Source organism: Cheilinus undulatus, linkage group 4 (genome assembly GCF_018320785.1).
Source record: "Cheilinus undulatus linkage group 4, ASM1832078v1, whole genome shotgun sequence".
Classification (NCBI taxonomy): domain Eukaryota; kingdom Metazoa; phylum Chordata; class Actinopteri; order Labriformes; family Labridae; genus Cheilinus; species Cheilinus undulatus.
In genome coordinates this window covers 18,088,031-18,109,495 of record NC_054868.1, presented here as the reverse complement: position 1 = coordinate 18,109,495, position 21,465 = coordinate 18,088,031, and the positions used below count along the sequence as shown (strand labels likewise).

At 39.6% G+C, this 21,465-nt stretch overlaps 1 protein-coding gene across 1 annotated transcript in view; it reads right to left on the bottom strand.

Moving 5' to 3' along the window:
• Positions 1-5,387: 5,387 nt before the first annotated feature.
• Positions 5,388-21,465, bottom strand: part of aspscr1 (ASPSCR1 tether for SLC2A4, UBX domain containing) — a 39,126-nt gene continuing 23,048 nt past the window's right edge. Inside the window, exons 13-17 of the mRNA XM_041785491.1 lie at positions 20,289-20,341; positions 12,579-12,630; positions 12,381-12,450; positions 7,774-7,961; positions 5,388-5,707 (exon numbers count right to left, since the gene is read on the bottom strand). Of these exons, the coding sequence (XP_041641425.1) occupies positions 5,697-5,707; positions 7,774-7,961; positions 12,381-12,450; positions 12,579-12,630; positions 20,289-20,341 (374 nt within the window). The 3' untranslated portion in view covers positions 5,388-5,696. The remainder of the gene's footprint in view (positions 5,708-7,773; positions 7,962-12,380; positions 12,451-12,578; positions 12,631-20,288; positions 20,342-21,465) is intronic.

The following is a 21,465-nucleotide window of genomic DNA, read 5'->3' as shown; positions in this document are numbered from 1 at the left end:
TAATAAAAAAATATTGATCAGCCCAGCTTTAATCAAATGAAAACAAATTAAGAGGTGAAAGCATCTTTCAAAAGCTGATAGCAGATGGGAAGACAGTGTCCCGTGACAATAAAAAACAGAGTGTAAACAAGAACAATGGCACTGATGAAGGCTTAGTGGCATTTCTTAGTTTGTCAGTAAACTGCCAATACTCCTACAAAAAATCCAACGACACATTTTTAAAGATAATATTTTTTCCACTGACCAGGTTCACAACCATTTTAGTATGTTTCAGTAAAACATAAAATCATTCCTGGCATGCATGAGACAAGTTTAGTGGCACTGGTAGCCGTGGTTATGTCCACATGTCCCAGATGCTGTTGTCCTCCATGTGGCTCCTTTCTGGCTCCCTTCTCTCTCCCTAGTGTCTGACTCTGTCCACTGTCCTGTTCTCCAATAAAAGTATAAATGCCCAAAAATAAAGCGTATTTTAAAAAGTTAACATTTTGTCCACAGGGCACCAAAATCAGCTCCAACCTGGAGTTCCTCACAGGAGCTTTAAACTCTCCATAAAATCTGAACACGACTTCCTCTTTCACTGTTGTCAAAGGTAAAGACAAGTCTTCACTGCATTTATAATCCCCAAGTCTCTGCTGAGAGGACATAAAACATGAGACACCGAGAAGAACTTTAAGGAAAAAGAAACCAACATACAGGACATGAAGAGAATAATTACTCTGTGAATAACTAACATGGTTTATCCTTCTGCCAGTAGATCGGCCTCAGTGCTGACTCTGTTATAACTCATTGATCATGTATAAAGAATGTTACACAAATCTGAATATGCTTTCCTGTGAGTCCATGAACATTTGGATCCTATTGATGTCACGTTAACCAGCAGTCTCAGCACTCAGTTTTTTCTGTTTTTCCTCAGGTCTCTGTCTCCACCTGCAGGTGTGCCACAGCCTGTGTTCAAAAAAAGACTTCACACCTTCACCTTAAAATGTTCATTTGGAGGCCAATATAAGGACCTGAAACACTGCAATCACAGCAAGTGAACAAAATATTGATGAGCATCTCTTTTTTGGCAACAACGCCAGAGAAGAACATACCCACATCTGAAATATGAATACCCAACAATAATGGATCATCAGCTCTTAAAAGAGCATCATAACTCAACTCACCAAATTTAAGGCAAGATGTAACATAAAAAATAAAAAATGTGCTCATTGTAGGAAACATATCTGTGACTCTTACACAAATTATAAATTTCTATTTACTGCCTGTCATTCTAGCATACAGCCATATATGGCCATATGGCCTCATATTTGATGCACAGCTATATCTACTATATCTTGAGTCACCAGGCATTGCATGCTGTTGCCTAATGGTAAAAATAAATAATCTATACTCAGTACCCCATAATGACAAAGTGAAAACAGATTTTAAAAAAAACTATGGCAAATGTATTAAAAATAAAAATCTGAAATATCACATTGACACAAGTATCCAGACCTTTTACTCAGTACTGAGTTGAAGCACCTTTGGTAGCAATTATAGCCTCAAGCCACCTTGACCCCTCTGATTGTAATAAATTTAGTCTAATTTTAAAACTTCCATTTTTATCCAAAGTTTAAAGAAGGTGGCATCTTCACAGCTTCATTCTTTGAGAAATTTCTGGTTTTAGAGTGGGTCACAGCACACAGACAGCCCTCCTCAAGGTGACCAGTGATTTACTTTAAGCAGCTGATAGAGGGGAGGGAGCCATTTTAATTCTTTTAGATCTCAGTGCAGCTTTTGATTAACCTTGCAGAGCAGATTGATACACCCATTTCCATGTTTCTCACCGGCAAATCCATCTTGCAAAGCTCCTGTCTGAACAGTTTGGGCCCAGTTAGAAAGTGACAGGACCAATCAGCGATGAGGGGCAGTACTTTCGGGCGTGGCAGAGTCGTGCCGTAAGCAAGCAGCAACAAGAAACAGGTGTAATTATGGCAGAAGAGCTTAACATTTCTTCATTAAAAGAAGAACAAATAACAGCAGTGAGTTGTTTTCTTTTCTAAAATGACAAAGGTCATGTAATGACATTCGCCATGGTTCACATTATGCAGTTCTGTATGGAGTTTAGTCCTTGGTATGGGCGCACCCCGGTAACGGCTATGTCACGTGTTTTGTTACTCTGATTGGCCTGTAAAGATGTGACAGAAAGTTCATCCAATCACCCTCCGAGTTTTTTTTCAAAGGCTCTGCCCTTTCCCAGACACTGTCTATGAGAGGTTCACCAGATTGATGCGCAAAACAAATCAGGCATGATGATGGCATGTCAGGTTGACTCTGAATACTGTCTGAATGCACTATAAGTAATGTAGGTTTGAGCGAGCATCCACCACTATCACCACAAAATACAACTGTGACTGCAATGACTCTTATCATCTCATTCTTACACATCCACACACATTTACACATCACTGATGCAGCAGTGGGAGCAAACTGAGGCTAAGTGTCATGCCTAAGGACACATGGACATGTGACTTTAGACGCTGTGGATCAAACCCATAACCCTCCAGTTGTGGGTTTGATCCGACTCTACTTCCTGAGCTGTCGTCATCCTTTACAGTCTTTCAAGTCTTAAAAAGTTTGTAAGTTTGCACATTTGTAACTGACAACACTGCTTCTGTTTGCTTGTGTTTAGTTTTTCTGCTTACATCATCTTTTTTATATTTTTACTCATTTAAGGCTGTTCAAACATCATTTTGCAAAGTAATTTCTTTTGGCTCATTTTTCAAAGAACCACTTGTCGTTTCCACAGCTGCCACATGGGGGTGCTATTGTAATAAAGCGGCAGAGCCCCCGCGCTGACATCATAGCAACTTAAAAAATCTTTTTGGGGTCACTTTGTCTGCACAGCATAAATAAGCAACTTGTGTAATTAAGCAGTTAAAAGTAATGCAAACTCTTTTTTTAGGGCAGAACTCATATTTCTTATTTAAAGCTAGTTTCTGTGCAGTGGTGTGCACAGACTTTTTCAAGGACAGGGGCGAAAAAAAAAAAAGGGCACGTACAGTGCGTTCTCGCTGGGCACTAAGTTTTGCATGTTTTCAAGGGCACTTTAGACATGTTTATGTGTTATACAAATGGCACATTATATAGCCTTAAAACAGACTAACTAGACAGACTACTCAAGTTAGTTTGTAGTTAGGATCAGCATCCACAAGAACTGTGTAGATTCAACGTTGGACTGTGAAGAACACACAGAAATAAAAAAAATAAATAAATCCCTCAACTAAGTAGATGCCATTTCCTGTATTCTAGTGCATTTTAACACCATATTAGCACCAGATAATCCAAACTGGTTCTGTGAGATATAGTTCTGGCTCAATATAGATCAAAAAAGGGCCCAACATAAAAGTCATTGCAACAATAATGTTTTATTGTATTTCTTGGTCCTAATGGTCTTCTGGAGTTTAGTGTGTTTTTCCACCCAGGAGGGCAGTTTAGAGTATTTGGCCAACCAGGAGGACACTTCAGCATGCGTTTTGGCTCCCAAGAGGGCACTTTAGCATGTGTTTTGGCTCCCAAGAGGGCACTTTAACATGTGTTTTGGCTCCCAAGAGGGCACTTTAGCATGTGTTTTGGCTCCCAAGAGGGCACTTTAGCATGTGTTTTGGTTCCAAAGAGGGCACTTTAGCACAAGTTTTGGCTCCCGAGGGCACATCAGCACGCGTTTTGGTTCCCAAGAGGCCAATTTAGCATGTGTTGTGGCTCTTGAGGGCACTTCAATTGAATTTTGGCTCCCAAGAGAGCACTTTAACAAGTATTTTGGCTCCCAACAGGGCACTTTAGAGTGGGTTTTGCCTCCCAAGAGGGCACCCTAACCCTCTCGAGGGCACTTCAATACGCATTTTGGCTCCCAAGCGAGCACTTTAGTGCATGTTTTTTAACAATTGGGCCACAAGGGGGGGGCGACCCCCCCCCCCCACACACACACACACACACACACCACTGTTTCTGTGTATACAAGGAAAGAGCTTGAAAGAAGATCCTGCAAGTAATTTTCAGCCGTGAAGTCAACTTTTGACATTGATGCACAACTAACCACCTTCTGGTTCTCTCTTTGGCATGAGTATATCAGGAGCAGCAGGGGTGTATCAGAGCACGTTTATGTAAAAGTTGACCGGAAGGGAAATGTGCGCAAGCAACAGCGATGAGCTCAGCATTCAGAGGATTTGTCAAACAAAGCAGATTCAAGAATCAAGAGCCACCACACACAGACAGGTCCAAAAAATGGGCTACAAGTGTCTTGTTCCCAGGGTAAAATCATGGCCCCAGAATCTGGGAGGGCAATCAGAGAGGCACAGATTCCAAGGTGCTTCAAGTCCAGTGTTGTCGGTTTCCACAGTCAGTGATGGTTTGAGGTGCCATGTCATCTGTTGGTCCAGTGCTTTTTAAAGTCCAGAGTCAACGCTGTCAGCCGTCTACCAGGAGACTTTCGAGCACTTACTTCCATCTGCTGAGGAGCTTCATGGAGATACTGATGTCCTTCTCCAGCAGGACTTGGCACTTGACTACAGTGAAACCAAAACTACCAGAAACTGGTTTGCTGACCATGATGTTACTGTGTTTGATTGGCCAACCAACTGGTCTGACCTGAACCCCGCAGAAAATCTCTGTGGTGTTGTCAAGAGGAAGATGAGAGACACCAGACTCAACAATACAGACGAGCTGAAGGCTGTTATCAGAGCAACCTGGACTTTACAAGACCCTAGCAGTGCCACAGACTGATTGGCTCCATGCCATGCCCCACTGATGCTGTAATTTGTAAGTTGGAGTAGCTCCAACCAGTTACTGAGAGCATAAATGAGTATGACTTTCATGAAAGTCAACATTTCTGTATTATAAATATTTGTTTGGACTGATGTTTTTTGATATCCTAATATTTTGAGATGTTGGACTTTGGTGAGCTGAAACTGTCATCGTCAACATTAAAACAAAGAAATTTCTTGAAATATTTCAATTTTTATGAGATTAATAAAGAATATATGGGAGTTTCAATTTTTTTAACTAAATCACATGGAAAAAAATAACTTTCTCATTATTTTCTAACTTTTTGAGATAAACCTGTAAGAATACCTCACAATACAAAAAATCAATCCAAGTACAATTTACATGTATAAATCGTGCTACTCTATTTTAACTACCAGAGTGATATCTGTTTATCAAAAAGGGAAATTGTGCAATGTTGTCACCAGGGTATGAACATAGAAGAATCATTATAACATTAAAAGTTTTGCAATCCAAATAGCATTATCAGTGGTGTGTATTTTAATATACCTTGATTCTCAGTACAAAACAAAAGATACGTTTTAACATAATGTTGAACTCCAAATGCTTCAACACAAGACACAACATTTTAGTACAACAGTCTTTATTTATTTAGCACTACAGTTTTAGCTGCTAAATCAAACAGCCTCTCCAGGAATGACACAACAATCTTTTTGGCAATAAAATAATCACCACTTGCTCATTTATCCCATTATTTTGACCGTTTTAAACCCCAGAGAAGAGCAGTCTTCTTCCAGATTGGATTTAGTCCACTTCAGTTACAAAGTTGAGCCTTTATCAAAGCGCAGCAAAGGTTTAAGTGCTTCACTCAGTCTCCAAACAGCTCGGCAAATGTCTTTCATGCTAAGTCCTCCAACCGGCTCACAGCAGTAGATCTATTTCTTACCTGTACAGAGAAAAAGAGGAGAAAATTAATGAACACAGCTATTATTATTGTGTTTTATTGCATAAATGAACATTTTAAAATATCTGAACATTTTTGGAGGAGAAACTTTACTTGTTTTACCCTGGCAATCTTCACAGGGTCTCATCACATTTTATTCAAAGTCTGGTGCTGCTGCAACAAGCATCTTTCATTAAAAGTTGTTTTTTTTTTTTTACATCAAACAAGTTTGTTCCAGAGTTTAGAGACTTTCTTAGCACTGCTTATATGTGACATATCAGGATGCTGTACAAAGACGTATGCAGTGTTTAGTTAGAACTGATTGCATGTTGGCTTTTGTTCTTAATTTTAGGAGATACTTCTTTATATTGCAGCTCTAAAGTGGCATCAAACAGTTTAGTTGATAGTTTTGTTGCTTTGTCACTATCCTATGCCGTTAGCAGTGCCACAAATTAATATTTCTGAGGAGGAGCAGGTTGGACTAAGAGGTAGAGAAGTACAAATCAGGGTTAATGACTACCATTACCATATCATTGGAATAATGATGCTTGTGGTACTAAAGAAGGGAGCATAAAGCTTGTACTTAAGAGATGCAGAACTTTATTAGCATTTGGGAACAATGACAACTGTAATTTCTCCAGCATCAATCAGGACACTGGTACTGCATTTCTTCAAAGACATGCTCATCTGCAGTGATGGACAAACTGAGCATGTGTGCTTCCAAGTATCATCTGTGCCCTAGGGTTGCTCACATATGGTCTATAACTCTTCACTTAACCCCCCCCCCCTTACTCTTTTTCTTTCAACTTTCCTCATGAAAGGGAAAGCACCCGCAAGTTTGTTCAAAAGAGACACACAGAGCGACCAGCCAGATATAAAACGCGCACAAAAACATGGAGGGAGCAATACTCTAAACAAAAACATGAATACAGTGACCATCAGAGACACCACAATAGAACAACATGCTATGAGAGGCCACATGGGCTCCTCTGTGTGATGTGGCCCCACAGCAGCGAGCTAAAAGTGTCTGAAGTGGTCTCCTCGGCCGGAGGGCTGACCAACCACAACTAATCGGTTCAACCTCACATGCATCCTGATGGTCTAAGTCATGAGAACCTCTGCTTTCTAAAGGCCACTTCTTATTGACAGTGGTTTGGGGGTTTGTGAGAATGTGCGTGTTTGTGAGCATGTCTTAATTGTGACAGGAATCATGCGGCTCAAATCCTTCTGATGTTTCACAACAGGAAAAGGAAGTAATGACTGCAGTGCTCCAACATTAGCTTCTTCTGTTTGGTGTTTTTACATCTACTCTGGTGTGGTAGAACTGTGGGGTTTTCCTGTTTGGGTCGTTGGTTTGGGCTCATGTGAAGTTTTTCAGTGGACCCATGGTAGACTAAAAACATACAAATACCAGACCAAGTCCACTTTAAAAGGGAGGCTTGCCAACTGGACTCTGGTGGGGTTTGTTTGTGGTGTGAAAGCAAAGTACACCATGATACAATTTAGTGACAAATGTGCACTTCAGTGAGCTTGAACAGTAACCTGCTCATTGTGAAAGGATCTCTTTAAGCTACTACACTGTCCTGAGATGTCATATTAAAATTTCATGTCACACTTTTCACGACCTAAAATAACCCTCTCATCATTATTATCACAGTGTTGTTACGATTAGCTGAAATCTACAAAAAATACTGATCATATCAAATTATTTCATCAAGTTTGATATCTAAATAAAAGCTAGAACTCAAATTAGCAGCACATTAAAGTAAAAAAAAGTTAAAGTAAACATGAAAACCTTCTCAAATGGACATTAATATAGATACTTTAATAAGGTTGTGAAAATTCTTTATACTTGAAAACTTTTTTTAACATCACAACATATCCATTGTTACCAAAGAGAAACAGATGTACAAGTCATATTCTAAGTTTCTTATTGATCCTACTAGTCCTTATCAATACCACTATAAATGCTTACATACTAGAGGAGCAGATCTTGAGCTGAAACATTAAAAGTTAAAAGGCATTAAAAAAAAATCACATCGAAACGTATTTAGTGGCACCGTCCTCACCTGGGAGCTTGAGCCACTTTGGCACTTTCCCTGGGTCAGATCTGGTGGGTTTAGGAGCCTGGGTGTGTGCTGACGGATCTGACTCATTCTGTGTGGACCCTCTGGTGTCAGGTCTTTCCTCTGAAGGAAGCAGCAGGTCTTCCGAGGCCGCAGAGCTGGTGAGGGTTGAAGGTGACCGGGGCATGCAGCTGAGGGAGTCAAGGTGGAATAAAAGAGGGATTGAAATGTTAAAACGTGAGCAGGAAAGGTGTTTTGAAGAGAGCTGATTTATGTAAATCTGATGCACATAAAACTACTGGTGAGGACAAGCTGCACCCCTTTACTATTAAAATCTCAGCACAACTCATAAGTGAGTACATTACCCACATTTTCAATCCTGCCATCTCTTTTGGCATCACTCTTGCAGTGTGGAAGACTGTCATTGTTTGTCCTCTTCTTTAAGTTCTGATTTGATTAATTAACGTCACATATCAAAAGTTTATAGTCTTGCCAAAAATTTGGGTCACTCATAAAGGAACAGCTGAAATATTTCTGTTCTCACACTTCATATTAAGTCCATTTCAGTCAGGGTTAAGGCCTAAGCACAGAACTCTTTCTGTCACCTTCCTGGTTAATAACAAAGTTGTCTCAGCTCCATGAAAGGTAATACACAACCTTTATTTGTTCGTTCGTCCATTTGACACAGTTGAACACTCCACGCTTTTACATCAACTTTAAAAATTAGGTTTTGAAAACAATAGTTTGAAGTTGGTTCCAAAACTACCTCTGACTGAATGCAGATGTGTAAATATAAATAATGTTCAGTTCTTTTTTCTCCAGATTACAAAGGGAGTACCTGAAGGTTCAGTTCATGTGTTATTCAGTGTTTATATCAATGGAACCCCCAGCTCATAAAAACAATTGTTATTTCCATCTTTATGCTGATGACACTATCCTATATTCTCTCACCAGTTTATTCAAGATGCTACTCTAAATCATAGCTGTTATTTAACCTCTTACAAAACCACCCGACAAATGCAAAGAATACAGAGTAGTGTTAAAATCCAGTCTGTGGATAACACAACAATAGAACAAGTGCAGTCCTATAAATAACTTGGTGTCTGGATTGATGAAAAACTTACTTTAAAAACTCATTTTTCTCTTTTATCCAAACTAATACAACAACTAGGCTTTCTTTTAAGACAATTTTGCAAGAAAAATAATAATAGAGCCGTTTTCCTCTCTTTGTGGGGATGTTATTTATGAATATGCAGCCTGTACAACTGTAAAACCTTTAGCTGCAGTGTACTACTCAGCACTGACCTTTATTACTAGGGATAGTTATGGGACTCATCATTGTATTTTCAAGCAAAACACCTCTTTATTTATTTCTCTATAAATCACTTTAAAAACCAACACCATGCAGTGCCTCTAAAAAGTATTCATCCCTTTGGAAGTTTCACCCTTTTACTGATTTTATAAATCAATTAAAGGCAGTATAATTTGGCCTTTCTGAGGGGAAAAAACAAGAAAAAAACCTTTAATGTCAAAGTGCAACAACTTTCTACCAAGTCATGTTAATTAAATAAAAATATGTAAGGTATAATCAGTGAATATTCACCCCCTTCAAGTCAGTAGTTAGTAGGGGTGTGGCGCTTATCTCACGTGACGAGACAAGACAAGATTTTACACTCTTGTTTTTTAGTTTTGGAAGAAAATGTAAGAGTGGAAAATATGTCCTTTATACCACTGAAAGTCAGAATTGCGAAGCATTCAGGTCCATTCAGAAATATCTGAAGTAACTCCTCTTGTACTGAACAGGCCATCAATGCTTACACACAGTTTATCTTGTCTAACTCTGACTCAAACTGTACATTTTAATGCTCTTCAAATTAGACCTTTCATTTTAATATTCTACCACATCTTTATTTTACTACACTACGCACCCATTGCTTCAATAATAATAATAATAATAATAATGAAAGCATTTAGATTATTTTGAAAGTAATTTAAAAACTATTTACAACAGACCTAAATAAAAAGAGCTGCATCAGTAAAATCGAACTATTTCTCATCCTCTTTAAGGACATCCATATTTACACTCAAAAGAAATATTTCTGTCAATAACACGTTTGTTTGTTCTTACAGTAATTTAGAGAGATAGCTTTATTTATCATTTTGTGGTCTTTTTTTTGATAAGAGCTTTGACAGTGTTGGACACGATGCGCAGATGAGTGTGTGTGTGTGTTAATGTGTGTGTGTGTTGGTGAGCGAGTGTGAATCTCTGCTCTGTCTGCTGTCAGACTAACAGGAATCGTTTAACTGGAGCTAGAACTTCATTTTCTGGAGCTAACAATGGACTCTGTGGTGTTCAGACAGAGTTTGTTTTGCTAAGTTTACTCCTGCAGTATACAACAGCCCGTAGCGCTACTCATTTTAAGCTTCTGATTGATGATACGCACAGCGAACAGCTGATGGATGTGTGACTGAGATACGGTGAGAAGAGAAGGAGACACGACACGGCAGCGACTGAATCAAAGGTACAAAGTCACAAATAGCGGCACTATGAGCGAGTCTGCCGCATACATGAACTCGCGGAGACTGCACAGGTTTCCAGCAGTAGCATTTAATCATTTCAAACCGTTATGATGAACTTATCATGCATTTGCTGATCATGTGCAGCCAGAGTAGTGCACACGGAGGAGGAGGGCGGGGGATAGAGCGTGATCTGAATGTGTCACGAATCAGCTCTGTTTCTTCATTAGCTGTCAAACCAACAATTTTAAAGTGTCCAGGGCATCTTTGTGATCTTTTATAACTTAAAGTTAGGTATTGTCATCTGTCAGGAGAGCTGCTGCTCCCTATATCTGGACAATACTGATCTTGCGTTATGATTTTCACCTCGATGAGACATCTTGTGACGTTTTGATGAGCAAGATATCGAGGCACGAGATCTTGTCACACCCCTAGTATTTAGTAGATGCACCTTTGGCTGCAGTCACAGCACTGAGTCTGTGTGGACAGATCTCAATAAGGATTTAAACCGTTTCTGTGTAGCTTTCGCTGTATGCTTCGGGTCATTGTCTTGCTGGAAAATAAATCTTCTCCCAAAGCGTAGTCCTCTTGCAGACGGACTTTTCCTATATTATGCTGCATTCATACCTTTTCAAGCTTTAAAGGGCTGGCTGCCAAGAAGCATCCCCACAGCATGATGCTGCCATCGCAGTGCTGTACAGTGAGGATGGTGTGTTTGTGGTGATGTACAGTGCTTGGTGTCTGCCAAACACAGCATCTTGTCTGATGGCCAAAAGCACCACTTCAGTCTTATCAGACCAAAGAACTTTGTTCCAATTGACCACGGAGTCTCCCACATGCCTTTCTGGCAAACTCTAGTCAAGATTTAATCTCAGTTTCTTCAACAGTTGCTTTCTTTTGCCACTCTCCCATAAAGCTTTAACTAGTGAAGAACCAAGGCAAAAATTGTTGCATGCAGAGTCTCTCCCATCTCAACCGCTGAAGCTTGTAACTCCTTCAGAGTAGTCATAGGTGTCCTCTCTCACTAGTCTCCTTCTTGCATGGTCTCTCAGTTTGTAACGCCAGCCTGATCTAGGCAGATTTACACATGCTGTATTCCTCCCATTTCCCCTCACTTATACTTTTCAACAACCCTCAGTTCCTTAGAGCAGTGTTACATGTACAAAAAGTGGAGTACCCCCAGGACCATAGAGGAGGAAAAAGTGACACAATGCAGCCAAAAATCACCATAGATTTAAATTGTGTCACTGACAAAACCCTAAAAGAAGGCCAGTGCATGCTTTTCTGATCTAAAGACCTTTATATAAACTACTTAATAACTGCTTTATCTTGGTTTAGTCAATATTTGCAAATCTAATTTTGGCAGCCTCAAAGCAGACAAAGCCCCAACCCCTCCAACACCACTAAAATAATTTAAGGTTTTAATTTCAGATTATATTGCTTTTAACTGTCTTTCTTAAGTATTTTAATTGTTTTAGCTTTTAGTGTTAAGCTGTTAATGTTTCATGCTTTAACCTTTTTGGTGTTGAATTGATTGAAAATGATTTTACCAGTTTTTGTTTATAAATTTCAGGCTCCATCTGTTTTTTCTCTCACTTAAATGTGTTTGCTTTCACTGTGTCTGCTCTGTTGTATACCCCAGCACTATTAATAACGAGTTTTGTCCTTCAATGTGTCTTCAGAGGATCTGAATAAAATAAATGGTGATAATGATGAAGCAAGTGTTGTGTTCTGTTGTCTTCCTTTGTGCTGCATTTGTATAAAGCTGAAGTTAAACAACTGCATGTGATGTTAAACAGAGGAGGCCGGCTGAACTTGTTAAAGAGGCAGAAGGATGACAGGTGGAGGTCACATTTGGGAAACAAGCTCTATCTTTAGCAGGACTGGAACATTTCTGTGTGTTTGTGTGTGTTTGGAGGAAATGAGGGTGCACAGGGGCACCTGCTGTTTAGGCACAACCTCAAAGGGATTCCAATGATGATGGTTTTGTGACAGGAAAATAGGCTGGTTGCTGCAGGATACAAGTGCATGTACACACCCAAACGCACCCACATGCAAGCACACTTTTACAACACACACACATGCACACATACCTTGCAATGGACTCATTTGCCTGCATTGCTGAGACAGATGATTCAAGCAGCTCCCTCTTTATGTAAAAATCTGGGGAGAAAAAACACACAGAGTCTCACAATGTAAAGTATTGTTTTGTTTAATTACATTCCTAAGTAATGCACCAGTATCTTTTTCAAAATCAGCATATGAAGATAAAGAACAGAGAAGACAAAAACCTGTCTTAACATCTGAGCCGAAGTACACCAGAGCTCCGGGAAACAAGTCAGCCTGCAATAGAGAGGAGTCAGAAGACATCAAAAATGTTGGCACGGTTCATAATTTTTCCATGAAATGGAAAAAATTAAAACCAATCTTCCTCCTGAAACATGCAAACCAAGTGCTGCCACCACATCAAGCCAAAGTCAAGTTGATTTTTGAAAATGATTCACTGCTCAGGGATCCTGAGCAGTAACCAGGGTTCTTTGAAGTAGACCACAAAATGAGCTCAAATCAAATGGTTAGAGAAAACACTTTCACCCCTGAAGCACAACACTCCTCCACGGTGAACTGCTTAATGGTTATAATGGACCAGTGGAAGACTGATATTATCAGACATACAATTATGAGGTACAAACGCAGACAGACAGGCAAATGAGCAGGAGAAATGTCTGCCACTCTAATAGAAAGTCCACAAACCGAGTGGGTTTGAGGATAAACACAATCTGCAGTGTATGTTGTGGCTCAATCATAGCAAGTGGTCTTAATGTGGTCAAAAACATCCAGCAGAGACAGACCTCAACTTTAGAAACATGACATGAGTAATATCCCCTTTATCTTGTTTGCTCTGTTTAAAATATATAATAAAATAGCCAAGATACCTTTCATTTTGTATTATACAATACATAATAAATACATGTGAGCCAAACTCATCACTCAGTTCCAGTAATAAAAAAGGAATTATTTTAGGACATAAACAACCAGTGGTGGTGTATGTGAACGTTGCCTCAATTACTAGGTTTTTGTTTCTGAGAAACTTTTTTTATGAGGGTTTATAAATACTTAGATAAAGATGACATTAAATTTCAATTCTGCTACTAGGGTGCTCTTAACCCAAACAATACCACAGAAACATGATGAGCACAGACCAGTGCTGCTAAGCTCCGCCCATCTCTGCCGTTTATTTCTTGTTCTGATTTGAGGAATCTCTTCAATAAAACGGTACCTCATAGAGCATACTAAACAGGAAACTGACTTTTTCTTTTCATTTATAAATTTCTCATAATGAGGGAGAAGTGCACTTAAAAGTGCACTATCATGTTTGTGTTGGAAGCGGTCCCTGAATGCACATGCGCTCTGGGACCCAAAGATACACATGTGCTCTAGCATGAGTAAAACATACAGAAATATCCTGGTTTTATTTAAGTTCTTTCCCTTTCCAATAATGAGGGCGCTTTCACACTAGGCCAAGTTGTTTTGAACGGCACTGCCATTCCACCTCCTCCCCCTGCTGGCTTGCTTTCACACTAGCACCATCAATTCATGCTCGATTCGTGTACTCAGTCTGAAACAGCAGGTGGCAGCATGCAGATAGCTGGTTTGCAAATCAAGGAGGAGAAAGAAGAAGGAGCTACCATGGCAACCACTTGGGTCATCTGCACATCTATGTGCAGCTCAGACGATTAAATGGTCTCACCCTGCTCGGATACAGAGCTTTTTGAGGTGACAGGAGACTTTTATTGCCTTCGCATGCCATCTCACTGACTCAAACTTGTGCTCATCCATGAGGTGAGTCATAACGGACCATCTACTGACTGATGATTTACACCTTTTATTGAGGAAAAATATGAACAAACTGCTGCACTGTGGAAAGAAGTTAAGTTTTTACGATGATGTCATATAGCTGATACGACTCTCTGTCCCTTATCTGTTGTATCCCGTTGCATTCACATCTCATCGGAATCGCGCCAGAGTTCACTTGAATCACGCCTGAGACCACCTCCCCAAGTGGGCCCGAGCCTGGTGCACGGGTGTGATTCATTTGCATTCACACTGACCAAAATAAACCAGACTTTGGGCTAAAGGGCACACGGATCTGGGACCGGGCCCCTAGTGTGAAAACCACCTTTAACTGATAACTTCATATGTAAGTGTATTGTTTAACATACCCACCACATTGTAGTAACTTAAATATTACAAAAGAGTTTGTCTAACTCCTATTCAGGAAAGTTTTATCATTCTTAATACAAGCCACATTCACCTGTTTAAACCATGCAGTAACCTCCATGGTCACAAACAAAGACAATGCAGCAGTGCTAAAACCTGCAGTTCCATTAGAGTCCTCTAGGGGCTAGCTGCAGAAGCACCCTAAGTCACATATACACCCTGTGCCAATTTTTTACAGCAGGAATAAACATGTTTACAGCTTGGTTGAAAAAAAAAATTGCTGACTACTACAGGTAGGTTTATTTTTTAGTAATTCATTCATTTTGGTTTAAATAAGGATATTGATCCATGCATTATTAAGGGTAATGGCAAAAAATCTGCAAGCTATATCATGAAGAGGTTTTTACCACTGGGCTATAATCTTTACTTCTGTAAGGCCTACCAGCTAGATTGTACTTTCTGTAGATTCAGGTGAGAATTATCATTTAAAAGAGGTATTATAGGGTGCATTAGGAATTTTATTTTGTCTTTTTCTATGTTGAGCCAATGTGAGTGTTACATTTTATATATGGCAGCCACCATAGGTGGAACTCAAAAGTCTATCTTATTTCAAGATATTACAAATTATTATTTATATATACAAAACAATCTAAGTTTTATCTGAAGGGAACCACTGATGTGAACCTCAAATATACAACACAAAAAAATGAGGACATAGGAGGCAGAAACATAGAAGATTGGTAGAGAAAATTCTATATTAAACAGGGGTATTTAACCTCTGATGTCCTTTCACAGTACCTGTGCCCTGCACCCCCAGTGAGGACACTTTGGCTTAATTGCTATTATTTTAGCCCTGTGAGCAGGAAACAATGCATTACAGTCAAAAAGCAGCATTCCTGCAATCCCACTCAGGAATGTCCATTTAGGATGAGACAGGACGACAGAAATGGACCTGTGTGAGTTTGTGAAAGAGAGAGGGGAATGGAACGAGAGAGAGAGAGAGAGAGAGAGAGAGAGAGAGAGAGAGAGAGAGAGAGAGAGAGAGACAGAGCAGATCCTGATGGAAGACAGAGGTGGAGACGGCTGCGGGAGGGGACGCCTGGTATCAAAGGGCTTCTGGGTTGGGAAACATTCCTTCCCTGACATGACACAAAGTGATTAAACTGTGCGTCTGTGTGTGTCTGTGAGTGTGTGAAAGAGAGAGTACATAAGTGAGGGCACTCATGTCTTTGTAACATGACAAAAAAAAAAAAAGATCAAAGATTCCTTATGTGTGGGTACATTTCTGTGAGCGACATGGCACGAGGGGGGTTTAAGATTTTGTTTTTGTGCACTTTAACGCTTTTAAGTCTCTAATGGCTAGAGACATGGGGTTAGAGGATGGCTGAGAGGAGGAGTGGCACAGGAGAGGGTTTCACAGAGAGAGAAGAGGTGATGGACGGGAGAAAAAGACAGAGAGATTGAAACAGTGGAGCCAGGGTTCATGAGAGCTGTATTAATGAACTAGCAGACAGAGTTAAGGAGGGGAACAAACAGAGATGGCAGTTTTATCAGAACATCAGATTTGTTTCAGAAGGATCTTTATGAGCTGAATCTTGTTCATCACAATTTAAGCAGTCAAAGTGTTCATACTTTAAGGCTTTTCACTATAAAAAAAGTTTTTAAAAAATTGCAGAGAAACTACTGTCTCCATTACAAAACAACATAGGCAATGTCAAGATTTTGTCCCTGCTCTGCCTGCAATTTTTATTACAAAATATCAACTGCCTGGGGCTTTTTTGTATCTGTTGCTATGATAACAAAATATAACCTGACACACCAGATGGATGTGTTTCACACATCTATCGGGAAAACCTTCAATACTAAGCATTTGGGAAAGGGCAGAGGATTTAAAAAAAAAAAATGGAAGATGCAAGATGGATTCGCCAGTGAGAAACAAGGAAACGGGCGTATCCATCTGCTTTGCAAGGTTAACCAAAATAGGTATTGGTCTTTTATGTTTTTTTGCCAGTATTACAAAGAATAGAGAAGTAACGGTATGGTTAATTGTGTTTAGTATCACATAGACAGAAGTGATGACAGAAGTGTACTGTCGTGGAGATGTGATGGTTTCAAGCGGTAGGTCTTCAGGACAAAAAACTTTTTCAGTGAAGCAGAACAAAGAGAAGCAGAAACGACTCTTACTACTTGCATTTGCATAACCATGATCCTTTGCGCTCAACTCGATGGCTTTACCTAATAGTGCAAAAATGGTGGATGCTACTAGTGCCAAGGGAGAACTGAGTGACATGTTTTGAGACTCTGCCTCCAGCGACTCTTAAATCTGACATGCAGAAGCATTTTTCAGACTTTTTCTCACAGTTTTTCTACAACTTGTTTGTTTTACGTGGATTTTCAGTGGATCCTTCTGGAACCCACTCTTCCAAAATTATCCCCTTAATGTCAAAGAAAACAATCAACATGACCTTGAATTTGGACTTAATTCGTCATGCTTTCTCCATTCTTGGTGACGATAGTGTTTTCCAATACAGTGACTGCTGTTACCACTCCGTATAAAAAATGTTGGTTGCCTCCAATTTGTTCCGAAATATCTCTGCACATTACTTGGGTTTTTCCATCTGATTAGGAGTCAAAGGCTTTGAGGCAACTTTGCCTCACACTTTTGTCATGTTCAAATTTTCATGTGAAAGTTGCAGAATTGTCTTCTGTCACTGTGGTCCTGAACAAAATTAGATTTCTATTCTTTGTAAAACTAGCAAAAAATCAAACAAGATCAACACCTGTTTTGTTACCATAGCAACAGATATGGAAGCCCCAGGCAGTTATTTTGTAATAACTTGTTTTTCTTAGTCATCAACATACTGAGTTGATCATTTTGAACTTGTTGAATATTTTCTAAAAAATTTTGATGTGCATGGGCATGTTCATCATCTTGGACATCCTCTTTACCTTCACAAAATGTTTTGTGCCATTCAAACACACACGTGCATGACGTGCAGTGTTGCCCATATACCTCAATTAATGTACGAAAAAAATCAGCTGTTTTGTTCAATTTCACCAAAAATTTCAAGTTCCAAGTTGATCATTTTCCAACGCCTTAGCAAAAGCACATACACTTAAATCAGCATCTAGCAGTGAACTACAGATGTCACTTATTGGAAACTTAGAGCAGTTGTGCGTAAATACCCAACCTTTAATATATAACACTCAGTGTGACTGTAAACCGTGGGGTTTTATTCTTGTAAGCGCTCTCTCATTTTTTTTCATAGCCATACCTCGTAACCTGACATAGCCTCTGGACAAGTTTACCCCCATCTTCTAGATCAAAATAGTATTAAACTGCGCTTTTTCAAAAAGATGCTATTGGTGCTCTCGGCATTTGACGCAGATTGTGGGCCTGAAATGATAAAAAATATTAAAAACAAGTTTAACTCACTTGTGATTCTGATGCAGACAACAAAAGGAACCAAATTTCACTATTTAGCCAGCTAACCATGCGCATCCCCAATTATGACAACCTGGACTGACTGGCCTCGCTTCAAACAACGTTCCTTACCTCAAAACCCAACTGGAGTCAAAGTGTGAAAAATAACAAAAAGACACAAAAGTGTTCTGTTTATTCATAAACAATGTATCTAAAAATGAAAGAGCACAGAGTTCAAGTATTTTTCTATGTAGTTTTTCTAGTTTTCATTTGTTTCTCTTCCCGCTCAGCTGTTTCATTACTAGAACAGCTCTGAACTCTGAAGACAGCAGAGCATCAAGCCTGCCCATTGCTCTGTGTGTATGTGTGAGCCAGTGTGGAGATCAAAGCGAGGCCTGTATTAACCCCATGTGCCAGTCTGGGAAAAATCAAGCCCAGCTGGGGTCAAGGACAGTGAAGGGGGGAACAAGTGTGAGAGTGTGTAGGAGAGGAAAGGAGAGGGGGAGAACGGGAATGTGGAGGAGCTTTGAAGAGGAGAGAGGGACTGGCCCATACATTTTACAGTCTCTGTGTGTCTGTGTGTGTGTGCTGAGAATCAAAGAGTTGAAGTCAGAGATACAGTCATGGACGAAAGTATTGGCACCCCTGAAATTTTTCCAGAAAATACACCATTCCTCCCAGAAACTGTTGCAATTACAAATGTTTTTGGTATACATGTGTTTATTGCCTTCATGTGCATTGGAACAAGACAAAAAATCTGAAGAAAAAAGACAAAATTGACATAATTTTACACAAAACTCAAAAAATGGGCCAGACAAAATTATTGGCACCCTTTTGCAAACTGTGGGTAAATCGTATTTCAAGCATGTGATGCTCATTTAAACTCACCTGTGGCAGTAACAGGTGCTGGCAATCTAGAAATCACACCTGAAGCCAGTTAGAATGAATAAAGGTTGACTCGACCTTTGTATTGTGTGCCTGTGTGTGTCACACCAAGCATGGAGAAGACAAAGAAAAGCCGAGAATTGTCTGAGGACTTAAGAAGCAAAATTGTAGAAAAATATGAACAATCTCAAGGTTTCAAGACCATCTCCAGAGATCTTGAAATTCCTCTGTCCACTGTGCGTAATATAATCAAGAAGTTTATAACCCATGGCACTGTGGCTAATCTCACTGAATGTGGACGGAAGAGAAAAATTGACAAAAGAATGCACCGCAGGATAGTTGGAATGGTGGACAAATATCTCCAGTCAAGTTCCACACAAATTCAGGCTGTAATGCAGACTCAGGGTGCAAAGTGTCAGCTCGGACCATATGTCGTAATCTGAATGAGATGAAGCGCTATGGCAGGAGACCGAGGAGAACCCCACTGCTGACAAAGAGAAATAAAAAAGCCAGACTGGAGTTTACAAAAATGTACCTGAGTAAGCCTCAGTCCTCCAGGAGAACATTTTGTGGACAGATGAGACTAAGGTAGAGCTTTTTGGAAAAGCACGTCATTCTACTGTTTACAGAAAACAGAATGAGGCCTACAAAGAAAAGAACACAGTACCTACAGTCAAACATGGTGGAGGTTCAAAGATGTTTTGGGGTTATATTGTTGCCTCTGGCACTGGGTGCCTTGACTGTGTGCAAGGAATCATGAAATCTGAGACTATCAAAAAAATTTGGGCTGCAATGTAGGGCCTAGTGTCAGAAAGCTGGGTCTGCATCAGAGGTCATGGGTGTTCTAGCAGGACACTGACCCTAAACATACCTCAAAAAGCACCAAGAAATGATTGGAGACAAAGCGCTGAAGAGTTCTGAAGTGGCCAGCAATTAGTCCAGATCTAAATCCCATTGAATACCTATGAAGAGATCCCAAAACTGCTGTTGCAAGAAGGCACCCTTCAAATCTGAGAGACCTGGAGCAGTTTGCAAAAGAAGAGTGGTCCAAAATTCCAGTTGAGAGGTGTAAGAAGCTTGTTGATGGTTATAGGAAGTGATTGGTTTCAGTTATATTTTTCCAAGGGTGTGCAACCAAATATTAATTTGAGGGTGCCAATATTTTTGTCCAGCCCATTTTTTGAGTTTTGTGTAAAATTATGTCAATTTTGTCTTTTTTCTTCAGATTTTTTGTCTTGTTCCAATGCACATAAAGGCAATGAACACATGTATACCAAAAACATTAGTAATTGCAACAATTTCTGGGAGAAATGGTGTATTTTCTGGAAAAATTCCAGGGGTGCCAATACTTTCGTCCATGACTGCATATACCTGTTTGTTCTGGAGTTTTACTACAACAGCTTTTGGTCTTGTTATTCATACTATGATTGTGTGTTTTGACAATCCTCAAATGTCAGCGTGTGAGGGGTCTTACCTGAAACAGTGTAGCTGAGGGGTCGTTTAAGATCGTCTTAGGAGGGGTGATGACTGAAAGAAGAACGACAAAACAAAGAAGGAAGAAATTTTTCAAAAGAGCACAACATCCTTGATTTAATCTGTACTGAAGCCATGGCTAATGGAGATTTAAGCCTAAAAGTGAGAGTTAAATGAACATCTTAAACACTTTGAAATCCGACTGAGCTTTAGCCATCAAACTCTGTCCTAGTTCATGTAAGTATAGAAAATGGAGGTTTTCATTTGATTTTACAAAGATTTTGTCCATATACGCTACGTTTTCCAAAACATTTAATTCTCACAAAAAACAATGTAATTATTGTCATTATTTTTGTCAAAAAAGCCACATTATATTGACCATGATTGAATTATAAAATCAATAAAAGTGTGAAAACCCCAAGGGGTTGAAAACTGTTACTGTATAGGTAAATCTCAAAAAATTAGAATATCATGAAAAAGTTCAGTATTTTTTGTCCCTCATTTCAGAGAGTGAAACCCATATATTATATAGACTAATTACACATAGAGTTAAATATTTCAAGCCTTTATTTCTTGAAATGTTGATGATTATGACTTACAGATAAGAAAACCCAAAATTCAGTGTCTCAAAAAATTAGAATATTTTTCACAGGATCAATAAAAAAGGATATTTTAAACAGAAGTGTCAGGCCTCTGAAAAGGATGTTGATTTCTATGCACTCAATGCTTGGTTGGGCCCTCCTCCTGGGCGTGAATTACTGCATCAGTGCAGCATTGCATAGAGGCAATCAGCCTGTGGCACTGCTCAGGTGTAATGGAAGCCCAGGTTGCTTTGATAGCAGCCTTCAGGTCATCTGCATTGTTGGGTCTGGTGTCTCATCTTCCTCTTGATAACACCCCATAGATTCTCTATGGAGTTCAGGTCAGGCCAGTTTGCTGGCCAGTCAATCACAGTAACACCATGGTCACTGAACCAGCTTTTGGTACCTTTGGCATTGTGGGCAGGTGCAAAGTCCTGCTGGAAAATGAAATCAGCATCTCCATAAAGCTTGTCAGCAGAAGGAAGCATGATGTGCTCTACTGGTAGATGGCTGCGTTGACTGTGGACTTCAGAAAACACAGTGGACCAACACCAGCAGATGCCATGGCAGCCCAAATCATCACTGACTGTAGAAACT